Below are 27404 nucleotides of genomic sequence, written 5' to 3'. Positions count from 1 at the left end.
TTGCTGAATTCCTACAAAGCAGTGACACCAAGTTTCAATTGTCTTTAAATCTTCACCTCTCGGCATAAATTGGTGGCTTCCACACACAGCGAACAGTGCCCTCGGCATATGGCAAGCCCGATAAGCGAGGCAGATGGGCGCCACGATTAAGGGGGCACCCACCAGCATGCCGGTAATGCTCCCCCTTAATAATAGAGCGGGTATCGGAACAAGCACAGGGATAAAAGGGATCGGTGCATGTGCAGTGAAGCAGTTTGTGGCGCATAAGCGGTGGTGGGGGGCATTGTTCACTGGAGAACCATAGAATGTGGATGCCAAGGCAAAAATAGACCTTAAATCTTATGTTACCAGAACTCTGCACCTGTGCGAAACCACCTTTTTCCGCCACAAAACTCGATTCCGACGCAATTTCACCCATCTTTAGTCAAAAGCAAAGTCAGTGTTTTATTTAATGGCAGAAAATAGTACATCTCTTGTTTAATTAACTAACATACATCTTTTCACCAGAGTAGTCCTGGTCAATGCAGATGTGATGTAGTGTCGGCTTTACAGGAAACTGGGCAAACTGGTCTGTCCAGAATGCCATGTTCAGTCATTTATTATTAAAGTAAACATGTGCAGCAGGAGCTGTTTGCTGACAGCGATACAATAACAGTACACAGACAATTCTCTGCCTTCAGCAGCTTGTTGAGTGGAGAGTGACAATCTAAATAATAAAGTACAGTTATGAATAAGCTGAAGTACTTTATGAAGTAACAATGTCATACAGCAACCAGATGCCCTGGATAGTAGACAGTTTTGTGTTATTTACCAATATTAGAAATCGCAGACTCATCATTTTGAAGATCAAGGGCCTGATTCATTAAGGATCTTAACTTGAGAAACTTCTTATTTCAGTCTCCTGGAAAAAAACATGTTACAATGCAAGGGGTGCAAACTAGATTTCTGTTTTGCACATAAGTTAAATACTGACTGTTTTTTCATGTAACACACAAATACTTGATAGCTTATTTGTACACTGAAATTTAAAGTTGATATTTGTGTGCTACATGAAAAAATAGTCAGTATTTAACTTATGTGCAAAACAGAAAACTAATTTGCACCCCTTGCATTGTAACATGGTTTTGTCCAGGAGACTGAAATAAGAAGTTTCTCAAGTTAAGATCCTTAATGAATCAGGCCCCAAGTCAGTATTTTACATTATTATTATTGTCATTTATATATATATAGCGCCAATCATATGCGCTGCACAGAGAATATGTAGTCATTCACGTCTGTCCCTGCCCCTCTGGATCTTACAATCTAAATTCACATACACACGTCCACGCGTATGTCTTTGTAGTGTGGAAGGAAACCAGAGCACCCGGAGGACACCCTTACAAACATGGGGAGGACATACAAACTTCACATAGACAGGGCCCTGCTCGGAATTGAACTCAACAATAGTATTTATCAAAGATTGTTTTATTACTTAGCTGAACAGGATAAATAACTGGAGTGTTTATACATAACTGAATATGTCCGTCATGCTCTATTGCATCCCACTGTAGCAGAGTGCCACGGTGGTAGGGAGGTGGTTCTTTACCTGAGCCATCGGAGTGTGAGTGGCATGCTGAACTGTGTGGACTATTAATGCCCATCTGATTAGCGTTAAATGCACTGTGCATGCCCAGACACTAGCGCATACATTCATATGCAGGGTTGGCAGCACGTGCGCCTCCTTACGACTGGAGAGCCGCATTGGGGGTGGGCAGGAGCATGCAAACGCAGGCCGAGTACAGTAAAGGCATGATGACTTGCGGGGACATGGAGATAGACCTGTCAGTAGGCGTACCATTTGCGGGTGCCTGAGGACTGGTGCACTACTGATTTAAAAAAGTCGATGGGGCAGTACGGTGGCTTAGTGGTTAGCACTTCTGCCTCACAGCAATGGGGTCATGAGTTCAATTCCCAACCTTGGCCTTAGCTGTGTGGGGTTTGTATGTTCTCCCTGTGTTTGCGTGGGTTTCCTCCGGGTGCTCCAGTTTCCTCCCACACCCCAAAAACATACTAGTAGGTGTTACAGCTAGCCACACTAAAATAAGCTTTCAGAACAGGTATTAGACGTCTTCACCTATAGCAGCCGCTTTTCTAGTAGAAAAATATAAACCACAAAAAAAAATATTCTAGGCGCTGTGACACTAACTTCTCAAAACATAAGTCAATAAGTGTCCAAATATCCTGCAGCTGAATAGAACCTGTGAGTTCTCACAAAAAAACTCCATAAAAACACAAATATCAGCACTGGAATATTGGGAACGGAATGTACTTGTTGTGATCACAATTCATTCTCCTAGCTCCGCTGGGTAATGGGTTTCGAGCATAAAACAAGTCATGTCTCTCATCAAGTAAACTTGACGACATGAAATGTGTCCAGATAATTAGCAAATGTTGATCAAATGCAGCAAAGGGTAAAATGAACAGTGATACTTTCCTGGGCCATTAGATGTGTCCAGGTGGTATTGACTCTGGGGGAGGCAGTGATCGATCTAAGTATCCTCAGTCCGATATCTCCGTGAAACACAGCGCTTGGCTGTTCGGGTAACTGTATACCTCAAGGGACGTAGGACTGGTCACTGCATCCAATTAGTTCAATCGTATCCTTGTCAGAACAGACACTGGAAAGTTGTAAATCCCAAACAACTATTACACGGCATATGGAATATCAACAGTGCCTGTTCCTTCATGACGCGTTTCTTCACACACAGGTGATTTTATCAGAGCTTTGTGTGCTCACAGGATGCCCCACTCAGATGCCCCCAGGTATTAACTCTTGCGTAGTGGAAGCTTATATCAAATACCACAGCAAGTGAGTAGGAGGCAGTAGTTAAGATACAGCGGAGGGTCAATAGCAGGCCGAGGTTAAGGGTCCGTATTTTAGAATGTAACCTAGCTGGTGCATGAGGTGCATTTGCACTTTAAAATTAAACTTGTGTTAAAGTGGTTATATACTTAGGTGGTGAGACAGCTTTTAGCCCGAAGGCTTTCACTGCCAGAGAGGATTACACATGATTGGTTGTGAGCTGCTCACAACCAATCAGATTCCACCTACTGCAGCAATGCACGCTTACCCTTTTTAAACAAACTCCTAACCGAACACTGTGAAATCCTATTAGACTAGACATTTTTTTAGAATAAAGACATATTTTCACCAGTTCTTTAATAACCTTCATCAAGGGTACATTATCACAGTCGCATGTACCTTAGCAGCGTCAAAATAATGGTACTTTGAGCATTATGACCTGCTGCATCTATAGTGGTTGAATTGCGGCACAGATTCCATAGTTTGGTGAGGGTGGTCACGGAGTCGTAGTGAAGGGAAGACTGCGTAGTTACTAGGTGAAGGCTTTGTAAATGGTAATAATTGTGACAAAGGCATAATGAGTAATACAAGCCAACAGGTAGCTATTTTTCATGTTGACTTCCTCCTGCTTTCAGAGAAATGAGGAACTGAAAATCAGAAGTAATATATTGTTCTTAGATCAGTAATTCCCAGCTAGGGTTGGGATATATTTACAAGGCAGAATATCGGATTGGGCATGACATGAGGTGATTTATACAGTTATATAAGTAGGGAAGTTGAAAAAGTCCATCAAGCTGAACCTTTGGTAAATCCTTACTGTGGTGACCGGTAGGAATGTAAAACAAAATCCTCAGGAGGCAGCTATCAATTTAAAGAGGAGGAACGGGAGAGGGATGTGGTGGACTAACCTAGCTCATATACAGTCAGGTTAATGCAGATGGTGACGGAAAGATGCCAGTAGAGAGTGAGATTACAGATTTTAGTTAGAGGTGAGATGAGCACAGGAGACAGGGATCTACCAATTTGCGAGGGAATAGGATCAGGAGGACAGGAGGTAGAGTAGGAAGATAAGAAGCGAGTAGAAATTTCCTCTTCATTTGTGGGGTCAAATGAAGAGAGGGTGTCAGAGGTTGGTGGGAAGGAATTGAGCCAATTGCTTGTCGAGAAAGAGGATACCATTTCTAGTCTGATCTTATCAATCTTGTCCTTGAAATAGGAAGCAAGATCCTGGGCACTGATAGTAGACAGAGGGTTTGGGGTGGGAGGATTGAGAAGAGCTTTAAATGTCTTAAAAAGACGTTTGGGGTTAGAAGCCTGAGCATAGATAAGAGATTGGAAGTATGTATGTTTTGCAGTGTCCAGATCATTTCGATAGGAGTGGTAGATAGAAGTATATGTGAAGAAGTCATTAGAGGTGCGAGTTTTACGTCAGTAACGTTCTGCTTTACGGGAAAGTTTTTGAAGATTTCATGTTGCTGTAGTGTGCCACGGTTGACATCGAAGTCGACGTGTAGTATGTAGTGTCGCTGGAGCCACTTGATCAATGGCTGTTGCTAAGGTTTGGTGAAAATGAGGTACTGCCATCTCAGGGGAGGAGAATGTAGAGATAGGGGAGAGAAGGTGTTGGAGAGAGGTGGAAAATTGTTGAATATTAATAGAATTCAGATTTCTGCGGGTATGAGGAGGCTTGGTAGAGTTAGACAGTAGAGAGGTTAGAGCAGTGGGGGTGAGCTTGTAGCTGACAAGGTGATGATCCGAGAGGGGGAAGGGTGTCTAGAGAAAACAAGATCAAGGCAATGGCCATCCTGATGAGTAGATGATTCAATCCACTGCAAGAGGTCAAGTGAGGATGTTAGAGAGAGTAGTTTGGAAGCAGCTTTGGAAGGTGGGTTATCAATGGGGATATTGAAATCACCCAGGATGAGGGTGGGGATGTCTGAAGATAAGAAGTGAGGGAGCCATGCAGAGAAATCCTCAATAAATTGTTGGTGTGCTCCAGGGGGACAATAGATCACCGCAACATGTAGAGAGAATGGATTAAAAATGCGAATAGCATGTACTTCAAAAGATGTGAACGTGAGTGATGGGACATTTGGTAGAACTGTAAACGTGCACTGTGGGGAGAGAAATAGTCCAACCCCACCTCCTTGTCTGCCTTCAGGTCTGGAGGTGTGGGTGAGATGGAGGCCACCATGTGAAAGTGCTGCAGGTGAGGCAGTGTCTGATTGCATGAGCCATGTTTCAGTTATTGCCAGAAGGTTGAGGTTTTTTGAGAGGAAGAGATCATGAATGGAGGTAAGTTTGTTACAAAACAGAGCCTGCATTCCAAAGGGCACATTTAAAGGACTTTGGAAGAGAGGGGAGACAGGTGATGTGTTTGAGGTTTGCTATAGAACGGTAGTGTTCTGATGTATGTGTGTGTGAGGAGTGTGGGGGACCTGGATTAGGTGATATATCACCAGCTAATATTAATTGTAAGATGTGTGACCTTTTAGTTTCTGGCGACAGGTGGAGGCTTTACTTATTAGAGATAATAAGAGATAATGACTTGTGGCAACTAAATAAATTGTATGAGCACAACATATGCTTTGAGTTGGGCCACAAAATCAATTTTGTAACACAAAATAAAATTTGACATATAAATGTGATGGAATATAAAAATTATTGACGGCTGCCTCAAAGTTTATTTTGAAACAACAGGATCAATGTTCTGCAGATAATGTCATAAAAAGGTAACAAAAAATTGATTTTGTATTCACAAAATCACTTGTCAAATCAATGTGACGCTACAGAAATGATAAAGCATTTTATATTTTTTGTCTACAAAATAACTTACATTCACCAAAACAAAAATGTTGTGTGCCAATTGCAAAACAGTGGCATACGAAATCAATATTGTTCATTGCCATCTGCTATTAATCATCAGCTAATCCTTTTTGTCTACCACATTATTAGACATTTCTACATAATAGATTTAGGAAAAGGAAGTCCATTTAGGCCTGAGTATAAGGGATGGGGCTGGGACCCCAGGAGAGAGAGCTTTAGCATGTGGTATACACCCCACCCCCCTCCAATCAGGGAGTTCAATTAAGTTTGGTGGCAGTTATTTCAGGAAGCCAATCGAAAAGATTATATTGTAGTTTATGTGTATATTTGGTTGACCTGTTAAATACACAATTACAAAATATTTGCAGATGTGTGTTTTACGTGTTTCAGATATTAAATGTGAAATAAAACTGAATAAGTTATATATAATTTATTTCACTTACATAAGTAATTAACGTTTAATCATACTTGCCTACTTTTGGCAAGTTGTATCCGGGAGAGGGGCGTGTCTAGAGGGCGGGAGGGGGCGGGCACGGTGAATCGCGTCACTTTGGCCCCGCCCCAGCGACAAATATGCTGTTTTGTAGCTGGGAGCGGGCCAAAATGACACGATTCACTGCAAATCACGTCATTTTAGCCCTGCAATTGCAGGATGCTGGAGATTTGCCAGCTCTCCCGGGAGTTCGTGAGAGCGACCCCAATTTCGTGAGTCTCCCGGACATTCCGGGAGAGTTGGCAAGTATGCTTTTAATTCAGTTTAGATTACAGTTTGGCTACATTGCAAGTAATTCACTTGCCTGCTGCTTTGCTGTATGCCTACACGGTAAAAACATATCTGCCAACTTTTGAATTCCCCCTTCCATCCCCTATTTGCACAAAATCTATTCTGTAACAGCAACACCTTGATTTTGTGTATCATAGAGCATATTCCTGTTACAAAATGAATTTGTAATAGATATTTCTTTTGTGACACAATTAGAAAGTACATTGAGCTTAATTCTTAAATTTGTAAACAAAATGACTGCTTGACAAATGGCACCTCGTATGCGCACACAACGGTGGGAGCAGCCATTTTGTGGGCTGGACCAATATTTATGAGGAACTAGTAAAGTCACCATAACAAACAGCAGACAAATACAATTTTAAACAAAGTCAACAAATAATATTTTGTTTATTTTGTTTTGTTTTTTTAAATACAGACCCACAACAACTCTCCCAGGATACAAATTCTTTGTCCCCGCTGGCAGCCATAACAGGAGTGTCCTTATTTGTAATCCTGTCCATTTTTCTTCTCTTTGTGTGGAAAAAATACCAACTTCACAGAGGTAAGAGGCTGCATGAGTGTTTACTTCAGTATCAGTACATCAAAGTTCCGAGCTATTGCTCTCAACCAATCCATTCGTCTGTTAGGCCCTCATACATGTCAGCCATCATCATCTACAACAGGCATAATAATAAGTAAACATAATCCCTTCTCTTGTGTTCCAGCTCATCTGGTTTTCCCACATACATACCTCTGTTCTTACCAGCTACGTGCATTAATTTTCCTGAGCAATAAGTGAGCACAGTTCTGATGCATATAGGCAAAGTCATGTACAGAAAGAAGAGAATATAGTGAGCAGCGCTAACTGTAACTCCTCCTATAATCTGTTTAAGAAAAGATACACAGTAAAAGATAATTAACTAAATTCAAGTGAAGTACAAGCCAAAGTGGATAACAATATTAGAAAGTTCACACGCAATTTTATTGTAATAAGACATGATAACGTATCGTATATTCAGACTGCTGAGCAAACAGGATTCAGATGTTGAAGTATATTGGAGCAGTGTGGTACCCCTTCCACTTCTTACCCATACTTGCCAACTCTCCCGAAATGCCCGGGAGACTCCCAAATTCCGGGTAGCTGGCAATTCTCCCGCATCTGCCCATTTCCTAGTGAAGTGGGCAGATTTGAAGCCTCCATGATGCGATTCTCTGTGAATCTCATCATTACGCCCCCCCCGTGTTAAAATGATTCATTTGCATCATTACATCACAGGGGGCGGTGCCAAAATGATGTGATTTGCGGAGCCCCGCCCCCTCACACCCACCTCTACTCCGAGACTCCTGGAGGCCAGTCTTTAAAGATTGGTAACTATGTGAGCCTTACCTTAGCAGATGGGACGGCAGGGCCCGCAGCCTCTGCTCCTGTCAGACTGGGAGTGTGTTGCTGTGGTATCATAACCCAGTGCCACTCTCTCATTCCATCACTGACACGGAGGAGCAGTAGTTGGCATTTTCACAGGTAAGAAGCTGCTGTCTCCTTCCCCTCCATGTCAGCAGCCTTAATGACCCTTAATGAGGCTTATACAAGAAATTCTGTGGAAGAAATCAGGAAACATTCAATTGACCCTGTCTATATGGGAGTTTGTGGTGGGGAATTGCAGCTCCATTGATGAATGAATACATATACTGTGCTTGTACAGTGCTGCATAATTGGTTGCCACTATATAAATAAAGGATGATAATAATTTAATAGAGGGAGGTCTAAGGGCAGAAACAGTGTGTTCTCTTTTCCCAAAGCTGCCTGTCCCCCTTGTGCATTCCTGTGATAATGTAAAGCAAGTTCTGTGCACCTGTCTCATAGTGTAACCACATATCACACACACAGCTTGTGGGCCTGTTAACTCTTCTGGCGAAAGATGCATTTGATAGCACCAAACTCTGAAACCATCCACAAACACCTTAAACAAATTTGTGAACAATGTGCTACCCCTCTGTCATGTAATCTGTTAGGTCACAAATCTTTTTCCCATCAGAAACTGGGACTTTGCTACAATGATCAGGGGTGTTGGTTATGTGGTTCACATATCTTTTTTTGCCCCCTCATCACTCACTGAAACTTTCAGAATTATTTAATACTTCTTCTGGACCAATTTTGAGTTTACATTTCCATTAGAACGCACAACAAGCCTTTCGCGGCAGAAAATATTTCTACAAGCCTTATACTTTGTAATATGTAGATATAGTATTTTCCCGATTCTTAAATTACACCCCTTACACCAATCCTGGCTTTTCTTTTCTCTAGGTAATACTTGTTCATACTTGCAATACTAAGTTTTAAATGTGGTTGTCTGGAGCCCTTTACAGCTATTGCATACTTGCCAACTCTCCCGGAAAGTCCGGGAGACTCCTGAAATTCCGGTCAATCTCCCGGACTCCCGGGAGAGCTGGCATTTCTCCCGCATCCCGAAATTCCCTTGCTAAAATGACATGATTCACTGGGAATCGCGTCATTTTGGCCCCACCCCCACGAAAAAACGGCATTTTACTCGTGGGAGCGGGGCCAAAATGATGCAATTCAAGGTGCCCCGCCCCCTCCCGCCCTCTATTCACGCCCCTCTCACGGACGTCGCCTACTGGAAGTAGGCAAGTATGAGCTTCTGGCCCCAGAATACCTCTAAAAATGTTTACATTTTTATAGCCACTGAATAAGCGCATGAACATCAAAGACAGTGAACTCCACCAATTGTACACTGGTGAATATGAACTGTCTTTAGTAAATGTCCCCCTTCCTAACTCTACTCTTTATGTTTCAGCCATTCACTGGAAGCTTCAACCCAGAAGGTATTACTTTATTTTTTGTATTTATATATAATATATTTTAACTTATCCATGTATAATTTAACAATGCACAATATCCTATTTTCCCCACGACTATAGGCCTTCAGCGGAGTTTAGAAGGGCACCGATTATTTCAGGTAAATCTATAAATCTATCTTGTTTTATCTGTGCTGAAGAGAAACTATGGGCTAGATTTACTAAACTGCGGGTTTGAAAAAGTGAAAATGTTGCCTATAGCAACCAATCAGATTCTAGTTATCATGTATTTAGTACATTCTACAAAATTATCCTTTTTGTTTCTTCCAGGACATGAAGACGCTATTAATGATTTTGGAATATATGAGTTTGTTGCCTTGCCTGATTCTTCTTCTCTACACCGGGTACGGGTAATCCCTATGAGTAGATTTCTTATAATTTGACAATGGTACTAGAAGTTTGCTCAGACCATAAAATCCACCTAGACTTTCTTTTGGGTGCCAAAAAGCTAAAACAGCTATAGGAAAACAAGTATTTTTTCCATAATGAAAGTGAGCACCTAGCCAGCAAACTGCTTGTTCCCATATATGTACTGGAAAAATGGGTAACTCACATGAAAACTAGCATGCGGTATAGACACAACTTAGTGCTGAAATTGTAATATGTTTTCCATGCGCTTTGCATGCATTGCACTTTTACCAATATAATATAGTACTGGTGGTGTCTGTTCACACATAAGGGATAAGTCGTTCCGCATTCTGACATTTAGCGTTTAACATTCTATAACACAATGGTGGAAAAAAGTCTGTAACCGGTCTTTTTTAATATGTGTTTTTATGTATTAGCTGCTACAAATAGAATTACCAGTGGATAGTTGTATACAAGTCCCTAGTGGGGCACCTTATGTATTTTTAGTTTAAAAGCATAGTTTATGTTCGAGTGAGTCACTTGTATGTAATCTGAATTCAGCTGCCTCTCCAACCATCTTCAGTCATTTACTAGATTTCTATAAGGGCAAATAGGATAGCAGGGATGTGGTGGGACATTTTTTTTCTTATATAATGATAATTCATTGTTTACATATAATACAAAGTAAGCATGACATGGGATTGAATACAGCACAGTGGTTCAGTGGTTAGCACTTCTTCCTTACAGCACTGGGGTCATGAGTTCAATTCCCGACCATGGCCTTATCTGTGAGGAGTTTATATGATCTCCCCGTGTTTGCGTGGGTTTCCTCCGGGTGCTCCGGTTTCCTCCCACACTCCAAAAACATACTAGTAGGTTAATTGGTTGCTATCGAATTGTCCCTAGTGTGTCTGTCTGTGTGTGTTAGGGAATTTAGACTGTAAGCTCTATTGGGGCAGGGACTGATGTCAGTGCATTCTCTGTACAGCGCTGCGGAATTAGTGGCGCTATATAACTAAAGGGTAATAATAATAATAAAGTGAAATACAACGGAATTATTTCAGTTTAGCTATTTTATATAGATCATATGCGGAGGTTGTTGGGAACATGGAGAGTTATGACAGGGAGAAAATGGGGCTGCAAAAACTGGGCAAATAATGTAGAACTGGGTCTGGTCACCGCACTCCTTACCAAATGCAGACGGCTGAGGTCTGGGTGTCCTCACCAGGCACTTCCTACTGCAGTTAGTGTATGAGAAGAGCATTGACTACGGGAGTAGAGGAAATACCAAGGAGCAAAGTAGGACACACAGGAAATCTATTTATGATGAGATACATAGCTGCTAATACAAGCTAAGCATATGGAAATATATATTACATAATATTTTGTAACTTGTTTTTATTTTTCTGGCTAGAGAAACTTTACACCATATGGTTCAAATTCTCTCTGAATCTATGATCACACCATGAGATATATATAAGCACAGACAAGCGAGCCACATCTAAATAAAATGTATGGTTTTTTCATTTCACTTAATGATAAAGAACTAACAAGACTAATAGTGAGATAGAACATTGATCTCTAATACAGGAAACTCCCTTTCCTTTGACATGAACTTGTACGTGTAAAAGAAAATGAATAATTACTACCATGGTCAGGTAGCTCACAGTAGCAAATCAAACTGTCACTTTATCTTTCATCAGACTAATAAAATAAAATATCTAGTTGCTCACAGTGGGGGACTTAGACTACAATAAACCATTGGCCACCGCCCACAGCAAGCGGATTCTACATACATTTTTTGTACCAGATTGTGACTGAAAAACACAGGATTCTGTAATTCCAACTTTGGGCTCCTTTCCAAATTATATTTTAATTAGCAAGACCCTAACTCAGTGCAGGAACTATAACTATAACTATTCCAGCAACAGCCTTTCCACAAGTGTATCTGAGTACACAGCAGTCTCTTAGCCCAAGTGTACTTTATCTTTTACCAAGGTTAGGTTTGCAGTATGAATGGGAAAGGTAAAGCCCCCTCAGTGAAATAGGGAGATGCCTAAAGATTAATAAACTTTCGGCACAATTATCGATTGATTACTTTAAGTAGAATCGTAGTCTGGTCTGCGATCCCAGAAGCCACTATGTGCCAATCTGATTGTTATAGTAAATCTAGCTCAGTATAGAGTATGTTACAATGATAACACGTTTCCTTTCTTCATCCACTGCGCAGGCGACGGGAGCTTCTCCCAATGCTCTGCAGGTCCAGGAATTAAACGGCACAGTCTATGAAGTTATACGGTTTGTCCCAGAGCAAGCACAAAATGATCCACCATCGTAAGTACACACAAGTCTTTTATGGGAAAAGAGAGGGGGCGGAGGTGGGTGGAGAAAAGACATAGGGCTGTCTACACTTTGGGTGTTTCACAGAAGTGATGTCGAAAAATGGACCCTAATTCTAAATACGAAATAAAGCCCCAATAACACAACACACATTACACATTACATACACTGTACGGACTGTCTTTGGAGGGTGTCCAAAATCTATCCATTTTTGTCTCTCTTGCTTTCTTGTCTACCCGTCCCAATGTCTCCTTCCCGTCCCTCCACCATCCTAATCTATCATCTCCTTTGCTTCAGTGTGTTTTCGTTTATCTTCAGTTTCACTTCCACTTCTTGATCCCATATGACTATGGTGGCACCAGTCCAGGCGATTTAGTAGATTTAGGAGAGTTCCCAGTTCCTAATTCTCACACGATTGCTGTTTTGTTGAGTAATCACAAAGCCTCCGATATCTACTAAAGAGGCCACGCTGATGCTTCCATGGTTTTGAGGAGCCCAGTGGCAGTTTTTTTTGACGTTACCCCTATTCCTACACTACTGGCTTGGGGCCACCTTCATTTCAGTGACATTCATACATTTTAGCATCAGTGTATGATACTCATTCATATGCACCAATGCCATGTGCCACTGTCTTGTTGTACTGGGATGGGAATTGGGTGATGAACGAGGTACATAGCTACAGGGCTCAAAGTTTATTGTTGAGTAATAAATAACATAATTCGTGGCCAGATTATAAACTGGCCACAACAGGAACCCACAGCCACATGTCAAATGTAAAAAATTTTCTCTTAAAGCTGCCTACTCACAGTGGAGCAAATTTGTGGGCAAATTATTATTATTATTTTTATGATTAATATTATGGTTTATTTATAGAGCACCAGTAATTATACAGCGCTGTATACAGAAAGAATATTTCTCATTTACATCAGTCCCTGCCCCTTCGGAGCTTACTGTCTAAATCATAGTTGCCTACTCTCCCGGAATGTCCGGGAGACTACCAACAATTCTCCCTGATCCTGGCCGGCTGTGTAAACGAAACGGAGGGGGCGGAGCCTATTGACATCATGGACCCACCATCGTGGACACGCCCCCTCTTTTTATTGGTTCAGAGTGAACAAATGAGAAATCAGCCTCACCAAAATCTAGTGACATCAGGAATATTGGTTCAGCCCACAAAATGGCTCCTGCTGTGGCTAGGTGACGGTTTCACTTTAACTACGTCTAGTTAGATCAAGCCATGCGCTTTACCATCTCCCTATGTTTTCTAGCACTTTTTTTTGGCTGTGAGATGCAATATTTATTCAGAAACAGCAAATAGCATTGTTACAATCATCCCAGACTGTTTGTAGTAGCTGAATAAATATTTTAATGCTCAGCGATGCTGAGTAAATAACCTGATCTTTTGTCATCAGCAATAAAATAACAGATCATATATCTTGTAATGTGTATTCAAAGGAGTTCTGTACCAAGAACATATTTGATAACTTAATTAGTGCTATAAAATAACCTTTCCTTATAACTGATAAAAATATACAGGACAGGTGAAATATAACCAGCTATATGCCCAATTAACTCTGACTCCCCATATGTAGAGAAACATGTGGTCTTGTGCTCAGGTTAAACTCACTTCTCTGAAATTACAAATAGTTACATTTTTGCATTGTGTGATATTAAACTCACATCTGGAATATTCAATCAGCCAATAACTTCAAATTTACTCACCGCTGGAATCTATCTCTAGCTCTCATCTCGATCTCATATCTATCTATCTATCGATCTCATATCTATCTCATATCTATCTATCTAATATCTATCTATCTATCTCATATCTATCATCTTTCTATTTATCTCATATCTATCTATCTATATAATATCTATCTATCATCTTTCTATTTATCTCATATCTATGTATCTCATATCTATCTATCATCTTTCTATTTATCTCATATATATCTATTTATCTCTCTATCTCATATCTATCTATCTATCTCATATCTATCTATCTAATATCTATCTATCTAATATCTATCATCTTTCTATTGATCTCATATCTATCTATATAATATCTATCTATCATCTTTCTATTTATCTCATATCTATCTATCTCATATCTATCTATCATCTTTCTATTTATCTCATATCTATCTATCTCTCTATCTCATATCTATCTATCATCTTTCTATTTATCTCATATCTATCTGTCTGTCTATCTATCTAATATCTATCTATCTCATATATATCTATCATCTTTCTATCTATCACATATCTATCTATCTATCTCATATCTATCTATCATCTTTCTATTTATCTCATATCTATCTATCTCATATCTATCTATCATCTTTCTATTTATCTCATATCTATCTATCTCTCTATCTCATATCTATCTATCTATCATCTTTCTATTTATCTCATATCTATCTGTCTGTCTATCTATCTAATATCTATCTATCTCATATATATCTATCATCTTTCTATCTATCACATATCTATCTATCTATCTCATATCTATCTCTCTATCTCATATATATATATCTCTATCTATCATCTTTCTATTTATCTCATATCTATCTATCATCTTTCTATTTATCTCATATCTATCTATCTATCTCTCTATCTCATATCTATCTATCATCTTTCTATTTATCTCATATCTATCTGTCTATCTATCTATCTATCTAATATCTATCTATCTCATATCTATCTATCATCTTTCTATTTATCTCATATCTATCTATCTATCTCTCTATCTCATATCTATCTATCATCTTTCTATTTATCTCATATCTATCTGTCTGTCTATCTATCTAATATCTATCTATCTCATATATATCTATCATCTTTCTATCTATCACATATCTATCTATCTATCTCATATCTATCTATCATCTTTCTATTTATCTCATATCTATCTGCCTATCTATCTAATATCTATCTATCATCTTTCTATTTATCTCATATCTATCTATCATCTTTCTATTTATCTCATATCTATCTATCTATCTCTCTATCTCATATCTATCTATCTATCTCATATCTATCTATCACATATCTATCTATCTATCTCATATCTATCTATCATCTTTCTATTTATCTCATATCTATCTGCCTATCTATCTATCTATCTATCTAATATCTATCTATCTCATATCTATCTCTCTATCTCATATCTATCTCTCTATCTCATATATATATCTTTCTATCTATCACATATCTATCTATCTATCTCATATCTATCTCATATATATATCTCTCTATCTATCATCTTTCTATCTATCACATATCTATCTATCGGCAAAATTTAGTATTACAATCTTGCCTTAACAGCCGAGTATGGTGATCTGGAGCTGTAAGGGTTACCTCACTAGGTCGCTGGGCCAGTCTGTAGGGTATGCACATACGCAGTGGAACTGAACAGATTTATTCTAAATAGATTTAAAATATTTTTAGCAAATAATAATATTTAAAAAATATTCACAATTGAAAATAAGCTTTATCTAAATAATAAAGCGTTTTTTCATTGACTTTCTTCTCTTACCCCCTTCCAGGCAATAAGTAACAATAAGTACTGCCATCATCCTTGTTAAATATTGCGGGAAACGACGAGATTTTACCACCATTTCCGCCATAAATGGGGCTTTTCATCCTTTAATAAATAGACCCCAGTATGCCATATGTACTGGTTTCTCAGGGCAGTCTTGTTGCTTGACACCAGCAATAATGGTTATTTCCCAGAATCCCCTCTCCTCATGCACCATTAATAGGAATAGATGTCAAAACCTTTACACAGGGAGTGATTATTTTCGGTAGGATCCCATCATTCCTTCTTCTGTTATTTGGTTTAATCAGGAAATTATAGTATGAGAAAAATAAGCATTGTTCATTTAAGTTTTGGTGTGGAAAAAAAGGGGGGACAGTCCTGGAAAAACGGGGACATATGGCAGCCCAATATCTAAATATAAAATATTGTTATATCACACTGCATTGTAAGTCAGGCTTGTGTTTGTGTTTATGGTGGGGGGTGTTCAATACAAGATGTACATAAATACAAATGAATGTTTATGTATATATTTCTTTTCCAGGTAAAGGCGAGTACGTTGGATTCCCCCGGAATGTTATACTTTGAGTCATTGTAAAGTGAAATGACTATTCCAGTTAAATACCTCACTTTTCTGCCAGTAATTGACACACACATAGATGTAGTAGATGATAATGACTATGTATGACTTTCCATTTTCATTAGCATGCCTTCCGACTAGGCTGACCAACTCATCCCTTCCATAAGGGACACGTAGGATTTATACAGGGTCTGTGGACGTGCTGACTGGGACCATAGGAAATGTAGAGATCAGACTTGGGGTAAACATCTCATGTGGTCCCAATCGGCTAACCAGAAAACCTACTGCCAACAGTCCCGATTTCTGTTGACCAAGATGTGTGGCCTAACGGTGAAGAGTTGTGACCTCACTAGAAATGACCATGGCATATACTGATCTGGCATGGTTTATGGTTTGGTGGATCAGACCGTAACCTAAACAGTGATGCTCTATTTTGTTTTTTAGCTGGGAACCAAATGTCAATGTACAATTTATCTTGCAATACAATGTATTGCGTCTGAATATTAGGGGATCCAAAGATAGATTCTGGGACCCCCAATCAGTGTCTTGACCCACAGGTGGTGCACATGTGGGCTAATATATCCCTATTTTCCAGTCAGAATGTTGGGAGATGTGCATCAGATTGTAAAGTGTAGGGAGCAGAGATTCCTCTTCCATGCCCTAATTCAGGCCTGTCCAACCTGTGGCCCTCCAGGTGTTGTGAAACTACAAGTCCCAGCATGCTTTGCCAGTAGACAACCTGTTGATAGCTGGAAGGGCATGCTGGGACTTGTAGTTTCACAACATCTGGAGGGCCGCAGGTTGGACAGGCCTGCCCTAATTCATTGATATACTCATATTTGTAATGCCATAATTTACCTGTACAGATTTTTAAAAATAAAATGGCATTATACTAATTATAGCTACTTTATATTGCTGTAGAATTAAAGTGTATCAGTTGCCATTGTGGAGGCAGCCATCTTGTGGCCTACACCATCGTTCATGAAATGGTCGTCCATCAACTCACTAGGAACCAGTGACATCACTGAGGCACTTCATGGGTGTATACATGTAAACGTTAATGCCTCAATTATGTCAGTAGTTCCTGGTGACATCAGGCTGCATCCTCATTGGTTCAGCCCACAGGATGGCTAGCTAGATCATCGTGTGTTGGCAGCCGAACCATTCTACATAGTGACTGTGTTTCAATTGTTTACTCATTATATTATTTACAGTTAGGTTGAATTTGTGTTAAAAAGTTGACTGTCCCATCTGCTGACACCAAGTGATGAAATCCGCCAAAAGTGTTGGGCTGTGTCTGTAAATATTTCAGGTTCAGATTTATACGCCCATAATTCTCATACATTCCTTATCGCTGACATGTCGGCTGCATCTAGAGATTTGTGAAATTGTGGTGAAAATTTGCACGAATGGAGTTTTGCTGTGGAACGGGATACAAGCTTCAAGATTCGCCTTTGCTTCTCAAGCCTACTGAATGCCATTCCGCACTTTGATTGTATAGTTCACATTTCTCAGAATGTATAGTTTATAGATAAAGCTGAGACAGCAATGGGCAGGTTCTTTGATTGGGTAGAAACTGGGAACAGGTAAAGCCAAATTCCTGCAGGAAAATGTGCAATTTTTGGGGGCCATTTGCGGAATAAGGTGAATTTTTTACTGAACAACTTTGAAAATGTTGCTCAATTCTAGCTGTATCCTGTAATCGCAGAGCAAGAGGCAACTGCACTAATACCCTTCCTGCCACAGCAGCAAAGGAGTCAATAAATGACGCAGCTTATTACATTTATTTAAGATTCTTTACAATATTTTAAAGGAGGTGTGCACTGTAGGACAACTTTAATTTATTGGCTTATAGAAGTCCTCCTGTAACCTTTACTAAATGCATTGGTTTATCTTTCAGGCCTCCTTCTGTGCTTTTCAGCTAAGTTGTTGCATTATCAGGTAGAGTTGTTTATTTCGGTTATTGGAATATAGCACAGCTCTAGATAGACAGGATATCTCAGTCCAGCAAAAGTAAACAATCTAATATAGATATTGCTAATATAAAGACATCACTGAAAAGCACAGAATAATGTTATTAAGATTAATCAGTATAGTTAATGACAGTTGCAGGTTGACATGTACAAGTTAATAAATTAATGTGATCTGAAGGTGGAACATTTCTTAATTTAATTTTCTTTTTGAACATATACAATAACTTCTAATGTTGCCCTTAAAGCTGAAGAAGAAAATAATGAGGAAATGAAAATGTCAACATAGGAGCTCTCACATATTACAAAGGAGAACAGACTTCTTCTGTTATCTTAATATATAAAAAATAAATAAAATGTAAAAGTAATAAAAAACAAAGTTGATATTTTTATGTAGATATTTTGTAATACAGTGAAATAAACATACACAGTCATATATACTGTATGTACATACATAGACTTTTTTTTTTTTACTTGTTATTAAATGTGTGTTGACCTAATGTGTTCATAGTATTCTTTTGTTGCAAATGAGGTAATTAATTCATATTGCCAGAGACATGTCATAAATATTTCAGATAATCAATGTTTATAGAGAATAAAACATTATATTTTACAATATTAGATAGATGGTTAGATGAACCTGTAGGCTCTGATGGGCTTGTAGGTTCTTTTCTGCTGTCAAATTCAAAGGGGTATATTTACTAAGCTGCGGGTTTTAAAAAGTGGAGATGTTGCCTATAGCAACCAATCAGATTCTAGCTGTCACTTTGTAGAATGTACTAAATAAATGACAGTTAGAATTTGATTGGTTGCTATAGGCAACATCTCCACTTTTTCAAACCTGCAGCTTAGTTAATTATCCCTAAGTTTCTACCACAAGGAAACAATTTACAAGAACTTTCAGTCAGGGATAATGGCCCTTTCAGCCCTAGCAGACCACATGAATGGGGTTGTACACACCAATCACAGGTTTTGGAGGAGATATTTGAAATAGAGTTCAATGCCAGAGAGACTTAAATGCCAGAGAGGGAGGCATCTGATTGGTGGGTCAAAACTGCCCTTTTACGGCACTGAGCTCTCCTCTCCTCCAAACCTCCCCTGGCCGCTCATTGTCAAAAATCAGTGATTGCCATTTATAGCTAGAGGTTTATACAATCCCTTTAATGTAATGTGTGGTCCAATGGTAAGCCCACATGGCAGGGGTCAATGTAAATATATTAACATGTAAGAATAGAGACTCTAACAGAGGTGTTCAATAGTCGGACCTACTGAAAGTAACTGGACAAAGTAGTCATTCATAATTCCATTGGATTTTTAGATTTAATTTATGGCTGGAAAATCACCAAAATGATCTCCAATGACCATCTGCCCATTAAACCAATAGCTATTGTCACTCTGTACAACTGCAGGAGTAATTTGCCAGGGTACGTCAACCAAGTTAAGACTGTGATATGTGCCTCCTCTGTTATTTAATATTAGGGATAGATTTACTAAACCTTCTATAAATTAAAAGTGATGGTGTTGCCCATAGCAACACCTCCACATTCTAGATATATTTTTTCTAGAATCCACAAGATAAAAGAGAACTAGAATTCTATGGGCAACACCTCCATGTTTTCTTTTTAGAATGTTTGATAAATTAATCCCTTGGCCTTCAAATGACTTCCCGTGTGGTTATACAATAAGGTATAGTAAAAATAGCAGAACTACCAAAAACAATAAAGTCAGCACTTGCCAATTCTGTGTGTGACAACGATTAATACCTGGCTGCAACTTCCCTTTTCTTAATCAATTTTATTATTTACCAAATCAGTGAGAACTTTGTTACTTGTGTTTGCAATATCTTGTATTATTAATTGTTGTCCTTTTAGCATAATAAAATATGTCTGAATACTTTTTATTACAATGTGATGCATTCATTCTGGATATCATCAACTCATAATAAAGGAGATTACATCCTATCAGTTCACTAAAAATGATTGGCATGAAATGCCTCGTGCCTCAGAGATATCACTATTTACTACTGGACTGATAGGCTGAATATTGGATCATCCCAATAGCTTCCTCATAGGCGATGGGTACATCTAGAGATGTTACAGAAAGACAGAGAAAGCAGCAGAGTTTCATTGGTACAGAATGGTGCAAGGAGGGAGGAATTACCTATTGGAGATGCACAAAATTTGGTAGTAAGAAGCTTAAAATAAAGCTCGTCTTGAGGATATTCTTGGTTTATACGTATAAGGTGCTTTGTGCAATCAATAATGTGCCACTCAGTTGTTAGAACAGGGCCACGTTCAACAAATCCAAATTCCAAAAGGTAATGTATGTAGACAGTGGCTATAAAAAGTATTTGCCCCCTTTGACATTTTTCACTTGTTGTTTGTCTATCTCATAGAGCCAAATGGATTTATTCAGGAATCCCGACGACCGATCAGCACAAAATTCTCTATAATGTCAAAAAAACGAGAGAGAAAAATTGTGGAACTCCTGATTAAAACCACATTGGCGAGATGTTTTGATTCAAATTAAAAATAGGATCTGAATTAATCATTTCACAAAAAAAGTAGAAATTTTGGGACCTACGGCTCCAATTATTTAACGTAACACTATGAGATCGTTCCGCTCTACCCTCCTAGACACAAGCAGGGGTGACTATGTGGGAGTTAGCGGGGAAGGGGCATAGCTAAACCACACTGCTTTCCTGCAATGCCAGAGATGTTTGTTTCTCTAAGACCTAGAGCCTAGTCTTGCAACCCAGCTTTCATTTCTATTATTCCCACCCACACAGAATAAAGTTACACTGATGCTAAAAAATGAAGACGTTTCTGTACATTATACTGATGAGGGGATCACTCAGCTGTAGATAAACCTTAATAATCCAGGACTTCCTGCCTTACTTAGATGTAAAACTGCTGCCCTCTGCTGGACAATCAGACAAAATTAGAAGCGACGGGCAATGTTTTCTTTTTTTTGTTTTGCTTTGAAGAATGTTGTTACAGTTTATCTACTTTGATAGTTAGAATTTAAGTGTAGGAGTTAAGTTGCTGTAAATTTAAAAGGCACATTAAAATGACGCAGGGTACTGTGCTTAGGAGTCATGTGTTGGGTTCCTGTCTCCGAGTTTTAGCAACACCCCTGTGCACTGCAGAGAGCACAGAACATTTTATTAAAGGGAAAGTGTTGTCAAAGAGATTAAGGGCTAGATTTACTAAACTGCGGGTTTGGAAAATGGAGATGTTGCCTATAACAACCAATCAGATCCTAGCTTTCATTTGTTTAGTGCATTCTACAAAATGACAGCTAGAATCTGATTGGTTGCTATAGGCAACATTTCCACTTTTTCAAACACGCAGTTTAGTAAATCTAGCTCTAAAGGGGGTATTCAATTGTCCGCGGGATCGAACGCGGAAAAAGTATTACCGTTAATACAGCAATCTCTCGCTGGATTTCAGCTCGCAGCTCCCTGAGCCTGGTGTCCATGGAGGGATAAGCTCTGAACTTCGGTACAAAACATGGCAGCATTACCTTCATAAGTGCGTTGTAAATGTTGATCAAATAAGTACACATAACTAAATGATCAATACTATTAAGAAAACCTCCCAAAAAACAAATAAAGAATGGAAGTAGCCCTAACATGGGTCAGAAGACAAACCTCCACAAGCCCCCGCACGCCCTCCAGGCCCGCACAGCACTCCCATCCAAAGAGCAGAATTGAGTCCTCCTCTAAGCACGTGCACAGAACAGAGCGGGGGCTGGGCAGGGAAGGTACAGCGGCATCGCCAGGGCCCTACCTAAGTTTAACTATGGTGTCCAGCAATGCAGTGTTCCAGCCCTAACTGTAACTATTGTGTGTATTATATATCATAGTTGCCCGGAGAATCACATCATGCTTCAAATCTGCCCACTTCACTAGGAAGTGGGCAGATGCGGGAGAATTGTCAGCTCTTCCAGGAATCTGGGAGACCTATGCTGAATTCGGGAGTCTCTCGGGCATTCCGGGAGAGTTGGCAAGTATGTTGTATATTTACTCCCCACAATTTACCTCAGACTATTTTCTACAGCCAGTCCATTGGACCTGATGGTGTAGGCCAGCAGCATTACAGCTTGCTATATCTCATTTAAGTTTTATATCTAGTTACCTGATGTAATAAATACTACATCGTACTAAGTAACCATGGAGACATAACTTAGGTTCCACAGTAGTTAGCACATTGGCCACTATTCTGTGATTTCATCACGTTTTATATTTGCTTCTCTCATTATGTGACATCAACAGGTGTCTGCTCAAACATAGCTTGTGTCAGACATTACTTTCTTAATTATTACTTATTTCAACACATTCTCCCTGATTTTCTTTCTATACTTTTTAGTATACTATACTATACTATTTTGCCACTTTAACGCCTCCTGTCTTCTTGCCTGAGCATTATGGGTAAGCAACAGTTGGGTGTCCATGATTGCCCATGGACACACCAACTGTAATGTTTCCTAATTTAGGCTGAATTCTCATGAATGTCCCTGTGTGTAGATGACTTGCTCACTTTAATAGTTCAAATTATATATATATGGTCAGTGAAGATATATAAATGTATGAATATGTGCGTAATCTCTTTTTTCTGCTATTTGATTTTGTTACATAAAGATAGTTGGGTATATTACTTTCTGTGTCTTGCCTTCTTTTCTCTGTTCCAATAAACAAGTGCCAAGCCTGAGGACAAGAATGAATAATTGACAAGGTCACAGCGGAATACTGCTTGAAACAAAGACTTGCAATATTATCATTGACGTGTGTGGACGGCAATTGTGGTTTCCAGGGAGAGCAAATTGCTTCTCAAACCTGAAGAATTTTTTTTTCTTTTAAATATAAGATGAATGTGTCATTTAAAGCAGTTCAACTGCTAAACTCAATATAAGTTATTGTACATGTATATGCTTGTACTGAATATATTACATTTAAAATAAAGTTAAAGAGTATATTGCAGAGTCTTGTCAGGTAGAACATGTAAATGCTTGCGTGTAGGTACACTTTAACGCCTCCTGTCTTCTTGTCTGTTCCCTCCATGTCCACCCGTGTATCCTTTTATTATGCATCTTGCATATTCTCTACTAAGTTTTATGCTTATTCTGTTATTTGCCTATTACACATTATTGATTATGCTTAATTTATCGGTATTATTGCATTTGTGATTCTTGATTGTTCTGTATTTTAGTGCCTATATAATTTAGGGCCTGGGGCTAGTTTTACTAAAAGGCGGTTTGGTGAAACTGCCGGTTTTCGGTGATTTTTCCGTCGGTTTTAAAACAGCCGGATTTACTAAAGCCCCAACCGCCATTAAAACGGACAGAATTTACATTTCTCAAAACCATCACCTTTCAAATTGACACCTCGATTTTAACAATGATGAACATACAAAGCACAGAATTTACTAAGCTGGGGTTCACAAAACCGCCATCCGAATAGCCAAAATAAAAGAGGTGGTTATGAGAGGAGAGACTACTCCAACTGAACGCTGTTTGAGCTATTTGCCATTCAGAACATAACTGAAAGCACCATTGACATTCAAATTATTTGGGCAATCACTATTTATTGATTAAGAGGCAAAATTAATTTAATATTAACTTATGGGGGATTTTTTTTTAAGGGGACTCTATAGCATTATGTTATGGGGCAATGTGAATATATAATAATATTAACGGATTGTTAATGGTGGATATAGTTATTTATGTTGCACAATTTGACATTACATAGTCCCCGAATATTATAATAATTAAATCATTTTGTGCGGTTAATATAATCAAAAACAATTTTTTTCCCCATAAGTTAATATTAAACTCATTTTGTCCCTAAATCAATAAAGAATGATTGCCCAAATAATTTAAATGTCAATGGTGCTTTCTCTTATGTTCTGAATTGCAAAATAGCTCAAGCAGCATGTTTGGGCTATCAAGTCACTCTGACACAGGTATCAAAAACTGTCCTGTCTGGTCTTTTGGATGGCGGTTTTAACCAAATCGGTGGCGGTTTAGCTTTTTCAATGCGCCACACAAGGCCATCCACTTTAAATCGGATCCTCAAACCGCCCTATAGTAAATACTATAGGCATTTACCGCCTGCGATATGTGGTAATTTAAAACCGCCACCAAACTCGATTCTTAGTAAATCTAGCCCCTGGCCTTACTTAGAAACCATTTATAGGTTTTTGCTTCCAGACTTTAGTGCTATTGTCTTATTGGGTTACTGGTCCTGACCGTTACTTTATTTTTTAGCATTGTTCTTAACTATTTGCCCAGACCTTAAATTTCTCCCTACTGGTTTTATTCCATAACTTGGCCTACCTGACCTTTCTCTCCCATTTGTTATCGGCTTGTTGTAGTCATAGTGGACAGCAAGTATAGCTCTTTGTACAAGAACTGGGGGCTACTGTGTAGTGGTGAACACATTAACTTCTATGGGAAAGGAGCCTACGAAGAAAGACTAAGGCGTAAATTTAGCAAGCTGCAGGTTTGAAAAAGTGCAGTTGTTGCCCATAGCAACCAATCATATTCTAGCTATCATTTATTTAGATCATTCTACAGAATGACAGGTAGAATCTGATTGGTTGCTATAGGCAACATCTCCACTTTTTCAAACCCGCAGCTTGATAAATTTACCCCCAGGACTAGTCTGGCTATAGTAGCTGACTACTGGTTCCACAAGTCCTAGCAGCCATAAACTGTGTGGATATGCTGATGATTGTAGAACTAGAAGTGCCAATAAACCCATGGCTGCCAGAGCATACTGGTGCCTATAGAACTACAAATGCCAGCATGCCCTGACATCCATGGTACACTGGGGACTTTAAGTGTCACATAGAAAAATACTGTAGAAAAAAAACAAAACACACACACACACACACAATACTTTATTTATATAAAAACTCTCCCAATCCCTCGTTCACCAATTTATTACTCACCAAATTCCTAATGGATCCTCTTATTTCTTCTTGCTTTTAATCCAAAGGGAATAAAACAACACATATGATCCCTGACATGAACGACAAGCCAAGAGGCCTGACCGCAACTAAACAATACTGAGCAGCTTTGGTCTGAATGATCAAAACACGAGAAATCCCATGTGATGGGTTAGAAAATATCTACTGACAAAGCCAATTAGCGAAACGCGCGTCGGAATTCTGCTACGCTAAACTGCTTGCTCCTATAACCACTTTACGTAACTTAGATCTCCAATTAGATGGAAGCAATAACCTTGCTACGTTGGAAAAGATAAACTTAGCAAGATCATATAATTGCGACTGGCTGGTTGCAATGAATGAATGGGGAGTGATTGAGAATATATAACAATATAGCAGCGGACGTGAGTTCAGCTGCAGTAATATTAGTGATTGTGTTCATTAGAACATATTTCTCCCAGGCAGTTCAGATAAGATAACTTCAGAAGAACACACTTTTCCTGGGCAGTTCAGGTAGCAAGTTACTCGCAAAGTAGTTTATAGGACTTTTGAGAGGAAATATGCAAATAACTTATCTCAAACTGAACAGCAAGTTATTCCTGTAAGCAATTTATTTAAATGATGTGTGAATAAGAAAAATATAGGCTGCTGAGTGTGAACATGCCAAGTTCCTCATTGCTCACAAACGGAAAATTAGCTATTACTATCACAGCCAATTAATTGTATTTGTCCATGTAAGACAAATTATATTGTCTCAATAGTACTTACTATATGTAGTTATGGCATGATATGGATTCATTTGGAGATAATCATTATATGTGGAAAGATAATAGGAGACGAATTATTAAAAGGAGGAAAAAAAATTTGCTTATAAACATATAGTACATTATAACAAACAGAAGTGTAGTTAGCGATGTCAAACTGCTATTTTAACAGTACATAGAACATTATTCAGTCGTTTCATAATCATTGATTTTAAATATTTCACTAATTAGTGTGTTTGTGATTGAAATGAAAGTGTGAATTTTTTTAATGTATACCAATAAAAATTGCATGAACATTTTATTTAAATTATCAATGAGCGTCCGAATAGAACATTTTCTTCTCAACCTGTTTTGTATAATCCTAGAGTAGGTGTCATGGATGGCAGAGTGCAGAGTGTACTCCCTTGTCAGCGGTTCATTAACCCTCCGGGTGTCATATAGGAGTTGGAGTTTAGGAAAGTCTAACATTGCCTTGGATCTCTGGAAGTCTACAGAATAATCTCTGCTGGTCTTAGGGGTGTAAATGTGCAGCAGAGTACAAAAAAAGATTATTCTGGAAACTGCAAAAGGTAATTTATCATGCAAATAATATCACCCCACTTCCTTTATAACTAATTATACGCATGGAAATTTAGAGGATAAGATTTAGAGCGTAGCTCGGGATGAAGGCACTGTTGCAAAGGTATTTCCTGGTGAAATACTAGGGGCCTGATTCATTTAAGGATCTTAACTTGAGAAACTTCTTATTTCAGTCTCCTGGACAAAGCCATGTTACAATGAAGGGGTGCAAATTAGTATTCTGTTTTGCACATAAGTTAAATACTGACTGGTTTTTCATGTAGCACACAAATATCAACTTTAAATTTCAGTGTACAAATAAGGTATCAATTATTTGTGTGTTACATGAAAAAACAGACAGTATTTAACTTATGTGCAAAACAGAATACTAATTTGCACCCCTTCCATTGTAACATGGTTTTGTCCAGGAGACTGAAATAAGAAGTTTCTCAAGTTAAGATTCTTAATGAAACAGACCCTAGTCTACTAGGTCCCCTTTAGATATTCTCATGGTTGAAAATAGTTTGCTCCTTTTCTGAGAACTATTAAGCCCCTTAGCATAGTTTTATATTATTGGTAGGACCTTAAGAATAAAATATTTTTGCGACAGACCTGTCGTGATGGCTGCAGAGCTGGCAATGAGATAGTAACTGACAGTGGCTAAAAGACGTGGACATGTAGAAGTGGAGAATTAGGAAGACTTGGCAGGTATGAGGGAGTAAATAGGATAACGCACAGTGGCATGGGTAAAGGAGGGTTGGTGCAAACAGCTCCAATGGGCCAGCAATGGGCAATATTGTCGAGGGGAATCACAAGTTAACACTGAGCCTCCCAAGTCCGTTGGTCATAGGGAAACGGGAGAAGATAAAGATGAATAAAAGGGTAGCTATAAACAGATATGATAAATCAACGGGAAGTGACAGCTGGGTTCACAATAGAAGGTGATATGGGGCAAAGCATATCTCACAAATGTCCCAATTTCAGATTGAGAAATGTAAATCGTAACCTATTTTTCTGTTTTCCTTCCTCTCAATCTTTTCCAATCCAT

General features: G+C 38.8%; 1 protein-coding gene across 2 annotated transcripts in view; it reads left to right on the top strand.

The window, feature by feature from the left end:
• Window positions 1-16828, top strand: part of HEPACAM2 (HEPACAM family member 2) — a 64995-nt gene extending 48167 nt beyond the window's left edge. For both annotated transcript variants that reach the window (XM_075211806.1, XM_075211805.1), the window contains 6 exons: window positions 6868-6993; window positions 9248-9275; window positions 9372-9409; window positions 9579-9652; window positions 11887-11990; window positions 16079-16828. In XM_075211806.1, the coding sequence (XP_075067907.1) occupies window positions 6868-6993; window positions 9248-9275; window positions 9372-9409; window positions 9579-9652; window positions 11887-11990; window positions 16079-16082 (374 nt within the window). In that variant the 3' untranslated portion in view covers window positions 16083-16828. The remainder of the gene's footprint in view (window positions 1-6867; window positions 6994-9247; window positions 9276-9371; window positions 9410-9578; window positions 9653-11886; window positions 11991-16078) is intronic.
• Window positions 16829-27404: the final 10576 nt, after the last annotated feature.

The sequence above is a fragment of the Mixophyes fleayi genome, chromosome 5 (genome assembly GCF_038048845.1).
Source record: "Mixophyes fleayi isolate aMixFle1 chromosome 5, aMixFle1.hap1, whole genome shotgun sequence".
NCBI lineage: Eukaryota > Metazoa > Chordata > Amphibia > Anura > Limnodynastidae > Mixophyes > Mixophyes fleayi.
Note: the sequence above shows the minus strand (reverse complement) of the source record. Positions and strands in the feature narration are given on the sequence as shown.